This window comes from Pongo abelii, chromosome 1 (genome assembly GCF_028885655.2).
Source record: "Pongo abelii isolate AG06213 chromosome 1, NHGRI_mPonAbe1-v2.0_pri, whole genome shotgun sequence".
Lineage (NCBI taxonomy): Eukaryota > Metazoa > Chordata > Mammalia > Primates > Hominidae > Pongo > Pongo abelii.
In genome coordinates this window covers 227,944,669-227,960,025 of record NC_071985.2, presented here as the reverse complement: position 1 = coordinate 227,960,025, position 15,357 = coordinate 227,944,669, and the positions used below count along the sequence as shown (strand labels likewise).

Sequence of the window (15,357 nt, the reverse complement as noted above, 5' to 3'; positions counted from 1 at the left end):
CCCCGCCCGCTCAGAGGCGCGGCCGTCTGTCGGTCTGTCAGCCCGTCCGTCTGTCCGTCAGTCCGTCCGTACGCAGCCCACCCGTGCCCCCGCGTCCGCCCTGGGCCGGTGGCGCCTCCTGACAGCGCCGCGCCCCTGGCTCCCAGCTCGGCTCGGTGCACACTCCGGACGCCGCCTTCGGACGCCGGGGCAAGACCCAGGCCCGGAGCTCTGGGGGCCCGCGGGCCAGAGGGAGCTGGGGCAGGAATGGACACTGAGAACCTGGGGCCAGGGCTTGGGCTCAGGGAGGCCTTCCTGGAGGAAGCGGCATCTAAGATGAACAATGGGGGCGGGGCGTGGAGAGGACACGGGGCGCGGAGAGGACACGGGACGCATGGCCAGCGGCTTCTAGGAACTGGGAATCCAGTCTGGAGCAGGGGCAGCGAGGGGCAAGGTTGGGCCAGTTACGGATTCACGCTGCTCCTTGGGCCTGGGGGGTCCACTGAGGGAATAAAGTGCACGGGCCACCGGGCTGCTGAGTGGTCCCCGCCACCCCCACAGGCTCAGAAATGTTCTCTCTGAAACTCTTGAGCACCACCGCCCAGCCGGGAGAGGCCAGGGTCTGCAGCCCAGCGCCTGAAGCCCTCTCCTCCCCTCCTCCCATCCTTCCCGCCCCTCCGCCCCTCCCTCCCAAGCCCTCATGCCATCACCACTCCTCATAGAGCACAGGCTGTCACCCATAGACTGACAGCTTCTGCTGGCCCCATGCAGGCAGAAACCCTCCTGCTCCTTGATGGGGGCCCTGGAGAGGACGCCTCCTGAGGATCGTGCCTGTCTTTTCTAGAAAGCCCCTGACCACACACACAATGGGCACAAGGCCTCCGGGGCTGCCTGGCATAGTGTCCTTCCGTGCCTCTGGGACACATCCATGACTAGGCGCCCCTGTGTCTGGAGGAAAGTAGGCACCTGACCAGGAGGAGACCCAAACCAATTGCAGCCAAAACGGATGCTTGGAGCTTGCCCAGTCTGGCCAGGGCTGCTCCACAGCCTGTACCTGCCTAAACCGTCCCCACACCCCAGGTCCCTGAGCAGCTTTTAGGGGGCCCAGGATGGGTCTTAGGGTCCGTCCCATGAGACAAAAGGAGGAGTGTTTGTAGAGAAAGGCCCCACAATAACGTGTGGGGCTGAGCAAGAGGGAACCTGGGGCCATGCACACCTATACTCCCTGCGGTTTCTCGGGCAGCCTGGGCCCTCAGTGCCCCCCGTGAGCCCTCTGTGGACAGGTTGGCTCCCCCTCCAGGTGGTCCTGGTTATAAATAGGCCACCAGCAGTGGGAGGCTGGCACAGGGCACCTGTAACCAAGGGTGGTGTTTCTAAGCGTCTCGCCTGTGACTTGGGGTGAAACAGTAGAAACGCCACACTTAATTACATGGCCACCGAGAGTCATGCCGCTTAGAAACACCACAGTTAAGATTGCACACACGGCCATGGAGAGCCATGCCTCTGTCTGGGCCTGGCTCCTCTCTGCCAGCCCAGCTGACCCACTGCCTGCACCAGTGCCTCTGCCCGGCCTCAGCTGGCTCTAGGGCAGGTGGGAGATGGCCTCTGATGGCTGCCCCGGGGCCCTGGCTTATTTCGTGCTGTGCTTGGTTCTGCTGCAAAATGCCTGGTGCCCCTGGGAGGCGGTTTTCAGGTGCCTGGTTTGCCCAAAGCCACGCGGATGAGCGGCTGAGCCAGGACTGAACTAGGGAGTCTGATGCGGGGCCCACCTTCAACTGAAGGGTGTGGGTGCTTTAGGGAACTGGTCCCCTCAGTGAGCCCCTGGGCTCAGGCACTGCTGTGGCCAGCCCTGGGCCTTCTGCTAGCTGGGAAGGGTGGCCTCCTCATTGCTCTGAACCCAGGGCACCATTCTGGCATGGGTCATGGGTGGAGCTGGGGGCTGAGGCTGGCTTAGGCCAGCCCCGGGGGCCAAGGGGCAGGGTGGTGTGGCAGAAGCTTCATGTGGCCGAGCTTGTCCCTCCCACCCCCAACCCCCTCCCAGACAGGAAATAACCCCGTCAGCCGTGACTGGGGCCCGAGACAGATTCCTAAGCTCTTGGCTGGTGTTTCTGCACATCTGGAGCCGAGTCCTCGCTCTCCAGGGGCCAGAGGGAGCCTTGTGCGAGGCCGCAGCTGTTGACGGGCCAGTCTTCTCCAGGCGGCAGGACAGATGTTGGGGCTTCAGGGACAGACTGAGTTGGGAACATTCTCCCAGATGCCACTTCTGGGTGTGCTTGATTGGAGGGCCTCCTTTTCAGCCATGGATGCAGGTGGGGTCCTGGCCCCTGTAGTGGCCTTGGCTGGGCCAGATGCACAGATCAACCCTGCTACACCGATACTCTCACCGCACATGTGCTCACAGATATGCAGAGACAGATGCACACGCACATGCACAGATATGTCAGTGACACTGTGCCCACAGCTTCACACCAACGGCATTGACACACATTCGTGCTGTCCCTCAGACCCCTGCCCTATAAGCCATCCCGGCAGCCTCCTGCCTGAGTGGCTGGGGGAGTTTCCACATCAGGCACGGAGTCCTGGCGCCAGCTGGGGGGCTCCTTCAGACAGGATTTTGGGGTATCTAGGCAGTTTCTAGCAAGAGGCTGGGTCAGGGTGCGGCTCCCACACGCTGAGCCAGGCCACATTTGGCTCTTTCCACACCATCACCTCTCTGAGTCTTTCCCAGCAGCCCCACCCTGTTCATAGGAAAGCCACGCAGGCTCAGAGCCGGCATCCTCTGCAAGCCAGACAGTGGGGTTGTGGGGTGCTGGCACTCCTACCAGGCAGCGTGGCCCTGAGCCCACATCCTCCCAGCATCTGGGCTGCCTATGAGGTCCAAGGAGCCAGGCTGTCTGGGGCCAGGACACCAAACCAGGGACCCACAGGAAATGGGCATTCATACCCAGCAAGTCACCAGCCGGACACCAATCGGTGTGGCTGTGCCTGAGGTTCTAGGGTACACGCAGGTGCTGGTGCTGGGAGGGTTGAGACTGTCCACGGGAGCCCCAACGTCCCACACCCCCTGGGAAAGCAGCCCCCCCAAGACAAATGACTACCCAGGACGCGTGGGTCCAGCCAAGCAGCAGCTTTATTAGCGGTGCTGGGTTCTTCCCATACCCTACAGCAAGCTCGGAAGCATTCCCGAGGGTTTCTGCCGAATGCCTCCCGGTGCTCGGGACAACACTGTGTAGCATTGATACTGGAATGATATAAATAAAGCTTTGGTGTGTAGGTTTGCAGGAGAGAGTACAGGTTAACACTGTGATACGAAAACTTCAGACAACACCAGCTCTCAATGTGAATTGGGTTTTTGGCCAAGGGGGGAACTTCTAAGTGACTGGACACTGGGCCCGTTGCCATGGCTACTCGAGGCACCAGTGGCAGGAGGAGGGAGTTTAGGGCTGAGGCTCCGCGTGGCCCTGTCGCTTCGCCTTCATCTGCAGGTACCGCCCTTTGCCTTCCTCAAAGCGCTTCTTCTCGTCCTCGGTCTCGGGCTGTGGACCACACACAGAGACAGGCAGGTTAGGGTCACTGCAGAACCAGTGCCGTGGCCTTGTGACATGGCCTGGGGCCCTGCTCCCACCCGTGGGATCTGCCCCACCCCTGGTGGCTGCTGAGTACCACGCCGCCTCGGCTCCGCTGGCCTCCTGGGACTGCCGGGTAGCAGGCATGTGGCTCATGTCCCACCTTGCTGATGGGCCCATTGACTGGGCTGAGTATGTTTAGCTGAGATGCTTTGAGGGGCCGCAGGAGCCACAGGTAGCAGAGCTCCATAGAGGGGACACTAAGGGCACGGTGGGTCAGAGCAGTCAGTGAAGTGCTGAGCCCTGTGACACCCTCACACCACCTTTCACAGCAGGTGAACTCCAAGCCCAGGGCCTGTTTGCTACTGGACTTAGGTGGAAAATGCACTTGATAATGAAACATGGGAGCTGAACGGAAGTGGAAAGGAAGAGGGACCCTGCACTCGCTGCACTCCCAGTAAAGGTGCACACGGCCACCGCCCCAAAGAGAAGTGGGGAAAGCCAGCTGCACACGGCCACTGCCCCAGAGAGAAGTGGGCACATGCTGTGCTGCCTGTGGCCTTGAGAAGGCCCCGCCCCGTGCTGGGAGCAATAGGCCTGCTTTGTTGGGAGGGAACCCTGTCACCACGCTCTGGACCGTACACTCAGGAGGCGGCACCTTGGACCCCAGGGACCCCATCTCATTGCTCTGGGGGCAGAGCCAACTGAACAGGTGGGATTTGGCCAAAGATGGGGTTCTGCCCAGGACGGTCCTGGTTCATGCCTGTTGACCGGCTGCGATTATGAACGGCACCCCCTTTCACTCTAAGTCTTGTGGCCCCTGGGCAGGTGCCACCCCTGGAGTATTAGGTGGTCACTTCTGAGGTCCTATCTGTCCCAACGCCATGTTCTGACTGGCCCTACCCTGGCTGGGAATTCAGGTTTAATGAGCTGTGCTAATTCCTCTGGGACATTTCATCGCAACATTTTGAGGGTGTCTGAAAGCCAAAGAGATGGGGCAGTTGCCCTTCATTTCATCCACAATGGCACCAAACTGTACAGCTATTTTTGGGCCTAAGTGTTTTATAGACAAATGGTATATTGGCAAGAGAGAGCGCAGTCAGCCAGAGGATGTAATGTCAAGTTATACCAAATGCCTCCTCCCCTCAGCTCTCTCCAAAATCGGTCTCTAAATGTCACCAGGTGTAAACTGTCAAAACCTCGCCGGCCAGGAGCCAATGGAATCTTCGGGTATTTAAAGAAATAGGTGGCGCTCCTTGCAGCGGTCCTGGTCCCCCTTTGAAGAGTCTTCGGTGTACACAGGAAAACTGCTTTTCCAAGACACTTTATTGAAGAAGTCCCTCCCGCTGCTATGGTTTGATCTCTGGCTGACTTTTAAAAATAAAATTTGAGGCTATGCAATTTGACCTGAAACAGTCCAGGGAAAATGAAATGTTCTTTCTCAGTTCTAGCAGCACTTCTAAGTGGGCAAGACCCCTGAGCTTCCTGGGCCTGGAGGGTACAGAGCCCAGCCCCTGCAGATGACAAGCTCCCCTGAAGACACACATGGCTACATCCTGCTGGGCACAGCTGAAGACCTCTGTGCACACTGAGGCAGAATGTGCTAGATCAGGGCTTCTCGAACTTTTAAGTGCATCTGAATCATCTGCCAGTCTTGTAAATGCAGATTCTGATGCAGTGGGTCTGGGAGCTGAGATTCACTTCTAACAGGATCCCAGGTGACACAATGCTGTGGCCCGCGGACCACACCTTGTGTAGCAGGGCCCTGCCCCCTTTCCATCTGCTGCTGCCCCAAATGGGGGACATCTGAAGTGGCCAAGAATGCAAGGTCAAAGCCACCAGGATGGGATATAGGGGCCTTGTCCTCCCCTTCCCCTGTGGAATTGCTTGGTGATGTGGAGGGAAGCTGCAGCTTCTTGTCCGCCTGCAGCGGCAAGACCGAGGCTCAGCAGAGGAGCGGCCGCCCACAGCCTGGCTTCCTGCCTAGCTTGAAGACCCTGTAGCAGGCGGAGCAAGCTGTAGGGTGGGCGTGGGGTCCCAGAGCTGGGAGACGAGGCAACAGGGCCTGATAGGGTTGGTACTGGGTTCTGCTGGCTTTGGAGTGGCTGTGGCCGCCCTGGGAGACATCGGGGTTGGGAGCAGGAGAGCTGGGGACGGGCAGGCTGGATCACACCCAGGCGCCTCCCAGTCTGAAAGCCTGGCCCCTTGGCTCGGGTCCTCCCTCTAGCTGGTGGAGTATCTGCCCTCCATAAAGAGGAAAGACGGCAAGGAGCTTGGAAAGGAAAAGAATCCTTGAAAGCAGGAGAGAGTGAGCCTGGCCCAGGAAAGGCAGCTGGAGTGAGAAGGGACACAGCTGAAGCCCCTGCCCAGCCCACAGGAGCCAGGTCCAGCCTGAGGAGAGGGAACTTCCTGGGAACGTGCGGATGTGGGAGACTGGCGAGAAACTTGGTCCCCAAGTGCCTGAGTCCCCAGCCACATGCTCTCAGGTACCAGAGGACCAGGAGGGGCCAAGAGAGGTGGCAAATGGCTCTGCGGAGCCAATGCCACCAGATTAGGAGCTGTTATCATGGGTGTCCTGGGGGGCTGGTGGGAATGGCCCGTCCAAGGCCAGGGCCCTGGAGAGGGGCTGAGGAAGCGCTGCCAGGTCAGGAGATGCCTGCCTGCCTGCCTGTCTGTGTCTGCAGATCCTCTAGGCTCCTTCCCCAACTCCACTGGGAGATGAAGCCTCTCTGATGGTCTGTGCCAGGCAGGTTTGGGGATCTATGCACTAAATGGCCTCTTACAATAAACAATGCACACTGGGATGAAGGTTCTGAAATGTCTCAAATCTGTTTAACTTTTGCCTTTCTCAAACTGAGCTGGCCAGGATCCCTTTCATAAGGAACCAAGCTCTGCCCGGCCTCTGGGACGGGCTGCTTCGGGCAGAGGCTTGCCCACCTTGGGACCCGACCATGCTGTGCGCCCTTCCTGGGATAGTCTCTTCATTCTGCCTGGAAACCAGCCCAGCATCCTCAACCCTGGAGCCGGGTGTGAATCCTGATTCACCACTGACTCACATCGACTTCTCTTTTGTAAAATGGGCCAATGTCCACCTCACAGCAGGGTTGTGGGGACCAAATTTCTCCCTGCAGCCCATGTTCAACCAGGCATTAAAAACAACACAGTGAAAGAAGCCAGTCACAGGGGGCTGCCTATCCCCCATCTACACGAGATGTCCAGGAGAGACATATACACAGAGGCAGAAAGTGGATTTGCGGTTGCCTGGGGCTGGGGGACCAGTGGTGGCTAAAGGGTGGTGCTTCTTTTTGGTGTGATAAAATGTTTTGAAATAGACTGTGGCGGGGGATGTCCACCTCTGTGAATAGAAGAAAACCTGCTGAATCGTATCCTGTAAGTGGGTGAACAGAACGGCATGTAATTACATCTCAATAAAGCTGTTAATAGAGGAAACCTCCACAGGTAAGAGCTCTCTGTGGTGGGGGAGTGGTCAGGGCTGTCAACGCATAAGATTGGCCCTGAGCTAATAACTACACAGGAATTCTTTCTTCTCTTTACTTTTGCATATATTTGACCTTTTCTATAATTAAAAAGCTAGAAAGGCAAAAAACTAACTAGACCTAGATCTAGGAAAACCAGCCCCTCCTTTTTTCCCTAGGCACCTCCTTTCTTCCCTAGGCTTTACAAGTGGTGGGCTGCGGGCAGAGCTGAGGGAGCCGTCTGGGCTGTGCACAGGCGTGATTTTCCCCACTCCCCGCCAAGAGGCGCTAAGAGCTAACTCAGGACCATGCTCGTTCTGGTCCAGTTCACAGGTGTGTGATGGGCCCCAGGCCCCACGCATGCAGCACGGCCCGAATGGCAGGGAGATCTGCGCCTAAGAGCGAGAAAACCTCCAGGGCCTCATACAGCCCGGTCCTCACCTCTGCCAGCCACACGCGGCAGTGGAGCGGAGCCCTCGAGTCCCCTAACGATCTGGCCTCCATGACCACGTGGGAGTGGAATAGGAGTAACTCCCACAGCTCTCGGCATGTTTACCAGAGATGTGACCACAGCCCTCCAGCCGCCGAGGACGTGGGAGGACCACCCACCCAACTCTGGGCCTGCAGAAGGCACTGCAGACGAGAGCCCTCCCACCCCTTTGCCCCCACATGGGCTGTGCACATGGGGCAGGGACTAGAGCGCTAAGGGGATATTCCCTGCGCAACCCATGCTTAGGTCGAGGCAGGCTGTGCACATCAGGGTCTTCCCAACAACCCCACCAAGCAGCACAGAAATGACTGTCCACTTTTACCAATGAGGAAGTGAAGCACAGAGAGGCTGAGTAACTTGCCCAAAGTGACATAGCGGGTAAGGGGAGAGCCTCCATTTAAACCTGGGCATGGGGGCTGCCCTCCAGGTCGTCCTATGCTGAGGGGCTTTTAGGGATGGGACTCGTCCACGGGAAGTGAGGAAGGCGATGGACCTGCAGGGTGTCCACGATGAACCAGGGTCAGGGGCTTCCCTGCCTCCCCTCACCTCACCCCGGCCCTCGGCGCAGCCTAGGAGCACTTGCTGAGCTTGGGCTCCCCCAGGCGGGGGCCCTGCCCTGCCCTCAGCCATATTATCCCAAACCATTGCAGCTGCTTCCACCCCAGCGGCCACCAGGCCATCGAGCATTCCCAGTGCCACAGGCCGAAGACTGTGACAGCTTCTCTCACGAGGTCAGTCAATACGCAGCCTGAGGCGGGCACGAACCCAGGTGCAGGTCATTCTCAGGGTCAGCTCCAGGCCGAGGGAAAATCCGGTGCCCAGCAACGGGCCCCAAGATGGCTCTGATGTGGCCCTGCTGTTTAATATTTGCAGCAAACTCATCAGCCAGGCTCTGCCCTCAGACAAAGCAAATGCTGTCTGATGATGGATGGATGTGTGGGAGCCTGAGAGCCTGTGTGGGCCCCATTGCTCTTCCTGTCTCCCGGGATGGTGGTATCTGCTGGATGTTCCAGGCTCTGAGACAGAGTCGAGGCCAGCCCAGGAGCCTCAACGTCACTGCATGGAGTGCCCACCCATGAGCGCTGCCCTCCCAAGGCACAGGCGGCCTTCCTCCCTGAGTGCCCAGGGGCATCCTTCCAGGGTGGAAGTTTATGAAGATGGCAGTCAAGGGCAGGGACGTCCCAGGTGCCTGAGGACCCAGGCTCACCACCCGGGGGGAGGTGGAACAAAGGGAGGCAGGGCGGTGTCTGTCCCATGGTAGGTTACTGGCTCACTGCTGGTGGGCAGCCAGCCTCCCCAGGCCATGGCTCTGCTAAATAGTTCTCCTACCCAAGTGACAAAGGGGCCACCTTGTCCCGCTGGGTGAGAAGCTGACAGAGCAAGACAGATGTCTCCAGCACAAGGCCTCATCCACGGCCCGGCTGCTGCCTCCTCGCAGCCATCTCCTTCCACCCAGCAAAGTAAATAAATGCATACGTTGTTGGCTGTTGCTGTTTTTAATGGAGGGTTGGGGGTAGGTGGAGGAGAAAAGAACGCCCTGTGGGAAGACAGATGTCTCTTTCAAGTCCCCGAGGCTGCTGGTGGGGGAAGGACTGGAGCCTCTGGGGCACTGGCCAGTGGTACCAGCTGCCGGGCACCCACTTGTGGCCTCAGGCAGGCTCCTCCGAGCCTCTGGGGCTCCCCAAGAATATGCCAGAGAGAAAAGATGATGTGGCAAAGGGCAGCTCAGGGCACATGACCCCCATGTATCCCGGGCACCTGCCTGATGGAAGGGATGGGGCACCACGTCCAGGAGCAGGACTCTGAGTCCCACGGGCCCAGCTGTGTGGCCCAGGGCCAGGTTTGTTCACCTGGAAACAGGAACTCAACAAAGTGACATGGCAAAGTGCTTCCTGTGGTGCTGGTACGTGTGAGCTCCTACGTGTGTGTGCACATGTGTCTTCGGTCTCTGGTGCATGCGTGTACGTCTGTGTGGTGGTCCTGCTGTCCTCACAAATACCTGAGGCCAAGTGCAGCCTGGGAGCTGCTCCAAGGACTGTCCTGCTGGTATGTGGCTGCCCCAAAGCAGGGCCAGATGGCCCGGGGTCACCTTAACGCAGCGGGGCCTTTAGGGTGTCATGCCCACCCACGGGGACACAGGGGTGGGGAGGGTTCCCGGGTAGCAGGTTGACAGTACGCTCCCTCCCTGGTGCTCAGGGAGCACCGCCTGGCACTCAGCACTAAGCCCCTGGCTCCCCTGCAGCCTGGTGGCTGCCTGGGCCTGGGGTCTGCATCTTTTTCCTCCCTCCGCTTAGTGCTTCCTGCCAGCTGCTGTCTTCTGGGCTCTCTTCCACTGGAGGGGAAGCCTGTGGCTTTCAGAGCCGAATGCTGCAAACCAAATGCTTTCCACTTTGCATTTTCTGTGCTTGGAGAACACACATTTGGAACGTGGTAGGGAGGACGAGTGACTAAGTTCCACCCTCGGTAAAATCAATAGCTTGTCCTTTTTGTAATTAATGAATGGAGCAAAAAGGGTTTCCAGTGGTGATATAACAACTTCCTGTAAGCCTAAGGGACACAGACCTTCTTAATTAGGAAGCCACGTAGCATGCCCTCTCCCTGTTATAACAGGAGACAAGAGGGGTCTTGGGATAATCACAAAAGCAATGAAAACATCTCATTATTGAGGACACTCAGCACGGCTGGGCGAGGGGCCTTGTGCATGGAGAAGCCAGCAATGATGAGCTTAGCACCAGGACCACCAGCCTCACAAGCACCTGTGCCCCCAGGGTCTCGCTCCACCTGAGGACCTTGCCTTAGTGGAGCCTGTCCGCCATCCGCTGTGGCATCTCCCAGCAGCTGCAGGCCTGGGTTAATTACCTCCTCCTCCACATCCACCCAGGACTGCACCAGCCTCCAGCAGAAAGCAGCCGGAAGTCTCAAATAATGAGATCATTGTGGAGAGTCATAAACACCCTCACCAGGGGCTCCCCTCACCCGGCAGCACTGGCTCAGACTCCAAAAAAACTGCCCCCAAGTGGGGCCAAGAAAGGAGGCGTAAAGGCCAACGGGAGGCTGCTGGCGGAGGCAGGGAGATCGTCGCCACAAAGGGGAGAAGAGGCATCGGGACTTGGGCCTGGGTGGTGGCCTCTCAGGAGCCCCTCCTGCAGGCACGGAGTGCTGTGGTCCTGGCACGCTTGGCTCGCAACTTCTGTGCCGGGAGTGTGAACGCGGCCGTCCCCACCATACAACACCAATAATGATCATAGCTGCCACCTGCTGAGTGCCCACTGTGGGCTAGGCCTGGGCCAGAAGCCGCGTGCTCATGGCACACCTCTGCTCTGCATGTGCCCACTCTGTGCTATGCCCTGTGGAACCCTTCCTGTCCTGCTGGAGGCCAGCACCGTGCCTGGACACAGCAGGGGCACAGGAGGTGTTTGCTGGATGGACGAATGAATGAATGAATGAATGATCAAACAAATGAAGATCAAAAAGCCTTAATTCTAAATAGGGAGGGTCTTTATGTTAACGATTCAAAACCAGTACTTCTGCTCAATGAACACTGGCATCATCTGTCTGCAACCAATTCCAGGGGGCTCAGACCATGGAGAGTCTGAACAGGAGCCTGCAACAGTGACAAAGGTGAGATGACAGTGTCCAGCACACCTAGGCTTGGCCATCCCCCTGGAGATGGGCCAGCTCTGTGGCCATGCTGGGGACTTGCTTCTGATCCTGCACACACAGGTGGGGAGGCCTCTGCATCCTTTCTATCACTGTGTGGAGCGCAGGGCCTGTTTCTTCCTGCACCTTTGATTGCAGGGCTCAAGACGTGTGTCTGGCCACAGAGGGCCTTTGCCAGGACACTCCACACCCCTTGCTGAGAGTGCTGAGCCAAGTGGGCGGCCTCCAGCCCCAGGATACTCCGGGCATGAACTCGCCCTGCTGAAAAACTCCAAGTCCCATGGCCAGGACCTCATGTGGGCCCAACAACCTTTCCAGGCCTCCCTGACAGGCCTCTCGCTCACCTTCCGCAGTGCCCTGGGTCTAGCTGGGATGCTCCCTCGGTTCACTGAACCCTCTGGAAATCCCACCCATGGACCTCCCCTGGTGCAGCCCCCCTCCTGGCAGTGCTCACTCTGTCCGTGTCACAAATCTGACAGCAGTGGGTACAGAGAGGCCCCAAGGCTCCATCCCACACTCTGTTGTATGCCCCCCAGGCCTGGCTCTGAGCAGAGCCTTCTGTAAACCTCCAGGGGGAGAACATGAGCAGCTCACCATGCCCAGGTGGGTTTTTAACCCCCCGCAGCCGGTTAGGCCGTGGTGGCATCAGAAGAGCTACCTACCAGTGCCGCTCAGAAGGGCCAGTGTGTGGCTGTCTGGACACAGTGGATCTTTCAGAGATATGTGCAGAGTGGAAACATGAAAGGTGGCTGGAGAAAGAGTCTGGGCTCAGGCAGAGGGAAGGCGAGAGCCAGGCTGGAGGGGAGGGCTACATGCTCTCATCTGCACCAACCTCCTTCTCAGTATCCATGCCTCGGGTTCTAGGCACGTGGGACTCACCGGCCACCAGATGTTCCTAAGCGCTAACCAATGAGGTGACAGGCGCAGCTTCAGGATGCAGGTATTTTCCCATCACAAGACTGACTCCCGCTAAATGCAGGCAAAAGGAACAGAGAGCACGACACTGGATTCTGAGCCTCACGAATATTCCAGTCTATGACTCACGCCTGTGGGCTGGCAGCAAGGTGGGGGCGGGAGGGGGGCAGGGCTTCCCTCACTAATGACCAAACGCGGCAGGCGGCTCACCAAGCCCTTCCAGGAACACACCGTCAACCTTCTGCACTCCAGTAACAGCTGAATTTCCTAAACTAGTCAACAATTAAAAAATTATTCCAAAAGTTCAATCTTGGCCAAACGAACAAAGGAAGCCGGTGTAAGAGCCCTCACATTGGTGCGGTGGTGCCCATCCCAGGGCGAGTGCAGAGGCCGTGTGCGGCCACCACACAGTGCTTCCGCCCACTCTTTTGCTAGTGAAATTCTCTGGGAGTAGGTGCGGCCCCTCCCTGCCAGCAGGAGCCTGCGGCAACAGGGTGTCTAGGATGTCGAGGCAGCAGAGACCCTAGGGCCCTGCCCCATGACAAAGGCCCCACGTGGGGACCTCTCTCTCTGTCCTACATCCTGGGACCGGGCCTCTCTTCTTGTCCTGGCCCGGCCTGGACACGGTCAGGAATGGCCACCTCTGCTCCTGAGGCTTCTTCGAGAGGAACGGGGCCCATGCAAGGACCCCAGGCCCCTCTGCACACCGTGCCTGGGGGTCAGGCAGGTCCTGGGGGTGGGGAGCGGCGGCCACCACCACAGAAAGCCTTGCCCCATGCTTTCTCCTAAGTGCAAAGGGTCGAGGGACCTTCCAGTTACAGCATCACTGAGAAGGCACGGAGAGGGGACTTGGGGCAACAGCCTGGCGATGGCTCAAGACAGCCACAGCCAAGAGGTGTCTCCAGCCTGCTCTGTCTGCAGCCCCCACATCAGTGCGTCACAAAGCTGTGGCCCTCAGCACTGCATGGCAGACAACTTCCAGAAGGCTGCAGAGGGCCTTTCAGCAGACTTCAGCCCTGGGGCCCATCCTGCCCCTCCAGCTGAACAGCAGGTCAAACAGTGCCCTCCTTCCGGATGCTCCGGCCCACGCCACGCTGTCCTCTCGGCTGGCGTGGGGCTTACCCGGCCCCTGCACTCATGCAGGTGAATCAGCTGAGGCCAGGAGAAGGTCATGGGGCAGCAGCAGAAGCGAGGTGGGCACCATGTTCCAGAGCCTTCTGAAAGTTGTGTGGGTCTGTGCTGAGGCCACGCCTCACATAAGGCCCCAGGAGAGGCAAAAGAATCAAAATGCAGCGGAAAACTTTCCACTAAAATGTGCCCCAACCCCCACACTTCACAGTGGCCTGTGGAGGTTCAGTCACCTGCCCAGCACTGGTCCTGAGATCATCTGGGGCTGAAGCAAAGGCCCTGGGCTGAGCGCGGTGGGCGTGGTGTGGGTGGGCGGCACAGTGTGGGTGGGCGGCGCGGTGCGGGTGGGCAGCGCGTTGGGACTCCCAGGGTTTAGGTTCTCGCACAGAAGGGTTCTCAGGCGGGGCTCCTCCCAGGACCTCGCAGTAGGGCCTGGCTGGGAGAAAGCACAGTGGCATCGACGACGGCAGCGAGCGGCCCCCTTTCCCAGGCAGTGAGGTCCCAGATGGGCCTGCTGGCCGTGCGACCCCTGGCGAGTGACTCCATGCCTGGTGCCCGCCTCCTGTCTGGGGATGGGAAGCATCTGTGAGCAGACGCACCAGCTCGCAGAGGGGTTGGCGTTCCCTGAAGGCTCCGGCTTCAATGACCTGTACCCAGGCACCCCCCAAAAGGAAGCCTCCCCTGCCCCTCCAGTCCCTTGCCCACCCAGGAGACAGGCAGCAGCCTCCGCATCCAGCTGCCCTGGCTTCCTAACCGGAAAACAACCCTGCTGAGAATGGCCCCCGGCCTGGTAGGGCTCCCTCAACATGATGGGGCCCAAGGGTCTCAGGGCCTCTTCTAGGTCGGGGCACGTCCGAGTGGACAAAGCTCAAAAGGGTGCGTTTTCCCGGTGTTCTTGGAACTCCCCTGGCTATGCATGAGGCAGCTCTAAAAGGCAAGGTAAAGATGGCCACACCTAGGCCAGGCGCGGTAGCTCATGCCTGTAATCCCAGCACTTTGGGAGGCCGAGGCAGGTGGATCACGGGACCAGCCTGGCCAACATGGTGAAACCCCATTTCTACTAAAAATACAAAAATTAATAAGGAATGATGGCAGGCGCCTGTAATCCCAGCTACTCGGGAGGCTGAGGCAGGAGAATCGCTTGAACCTGGTTGCAGTGAGCCGAGATCGCACCATTGCACTCCAGGTTGGGCGACAGAGTGAGACTCCGTCTCAAAAAAAAAAAAAAAAGATGGCCTCCCACTTCCATCCAGAAAACATTTCAGTGGCTAAAGACTGAAGCTCGGAGTCCTGGGCTGGCCACCTCAGGAGATGTGTGTTCCTGAGCACCAGAGAGACCCTCTGGGATGGGCTCGCTCCAGTTTGGAAGCTTTGCAAAGACCCTGCCCTGCATCATGCGGCTGCACAGCTGGAGCCTCGGCTAATCTGGGGACACATCCCCTCCCCAGTGTGCCCGGGAAGCAGTGGGGTCACGGCGCTCACTCAGCCCTGACAGCCACGGAACGGGCTACAGGCTTCTCCCTGGTCAGGGGCCTGGGTGAGCCCCTCACCCCGCCCTGTCTACACCTCCTCCTCAGGCCCAGGCTGGGACCCACAAGTTCTCAGCCCCAACTCCCTGGGCCTGTAGAGGCTACAATGCCCCTGCCTGCAAGAATCAGAGGCAAGTACAGCCCCAACCTGAGGTGCCAGGGACGTCCTCTGCTTCAGCAGACATACAGCTCTGACCCTCCTGCAGGCTGAAAAGCCTTCCCACATCTGTCTGCTGCCGCCTGCCTCCTGCTGTCCCTCCCCACAAGCCACTTCTCCAGCCCCCATCAGCTCAAGGTCAGAGGGCACTGCCACGGGGAGGCCTGGCTCTACGCGCTGAGTTGGCCTCTTCTAATACGAGACCGGGAAGTGCTGGCAGCTGCCCGGAGCGGGTGCGGCAGCCCCCAGCATAAAATATTCATGGAGATGCAACTCCAAGCAGAGAGGCTGCATCCGTGTCAGCCAGGCCCTGGGGAAGGGAGCTAAAAATAGACAGGAGGCTGAAGAAGGCTGACATGGGGATGAGGGAGGTAACTGGGAGTAGGAGGAGGGGCCGCCAGGGCACATCTGGAGGGACGGAATGCACATGCAGGTTCACTGCACGGAGCACACACGT

The 15,357-nt window shown here is 58.9% G+C and overlaps 1 protein-coding gene across 3 annotated transcripts in view; it reads right to left on the bottom strand.

Moving 5' to 3' along the window:
- Positions 1-3,091: 3,091 nt before the first annotated feature.
- ACOT7 (acyl-CoA thioesterase 7) overlaps positions 3,092-15,357 on the bottom strand; it is a 126,743-nt gene continuing 114,477 nt past the window's right edge. For all 3 annotated transcript variants that reach the window (XM_024230732.2, XM_009235677.3, NM_001132585.1), the window contains 1 exon segment: positions 3,092-3,515. In XM_024230732.2, the coding sequence (XP_024086500.1) occupies positions 3,417-3,515 (99 nt within the window). In that variant the 3' untranslated portion in view covers positions 3,092-3,416.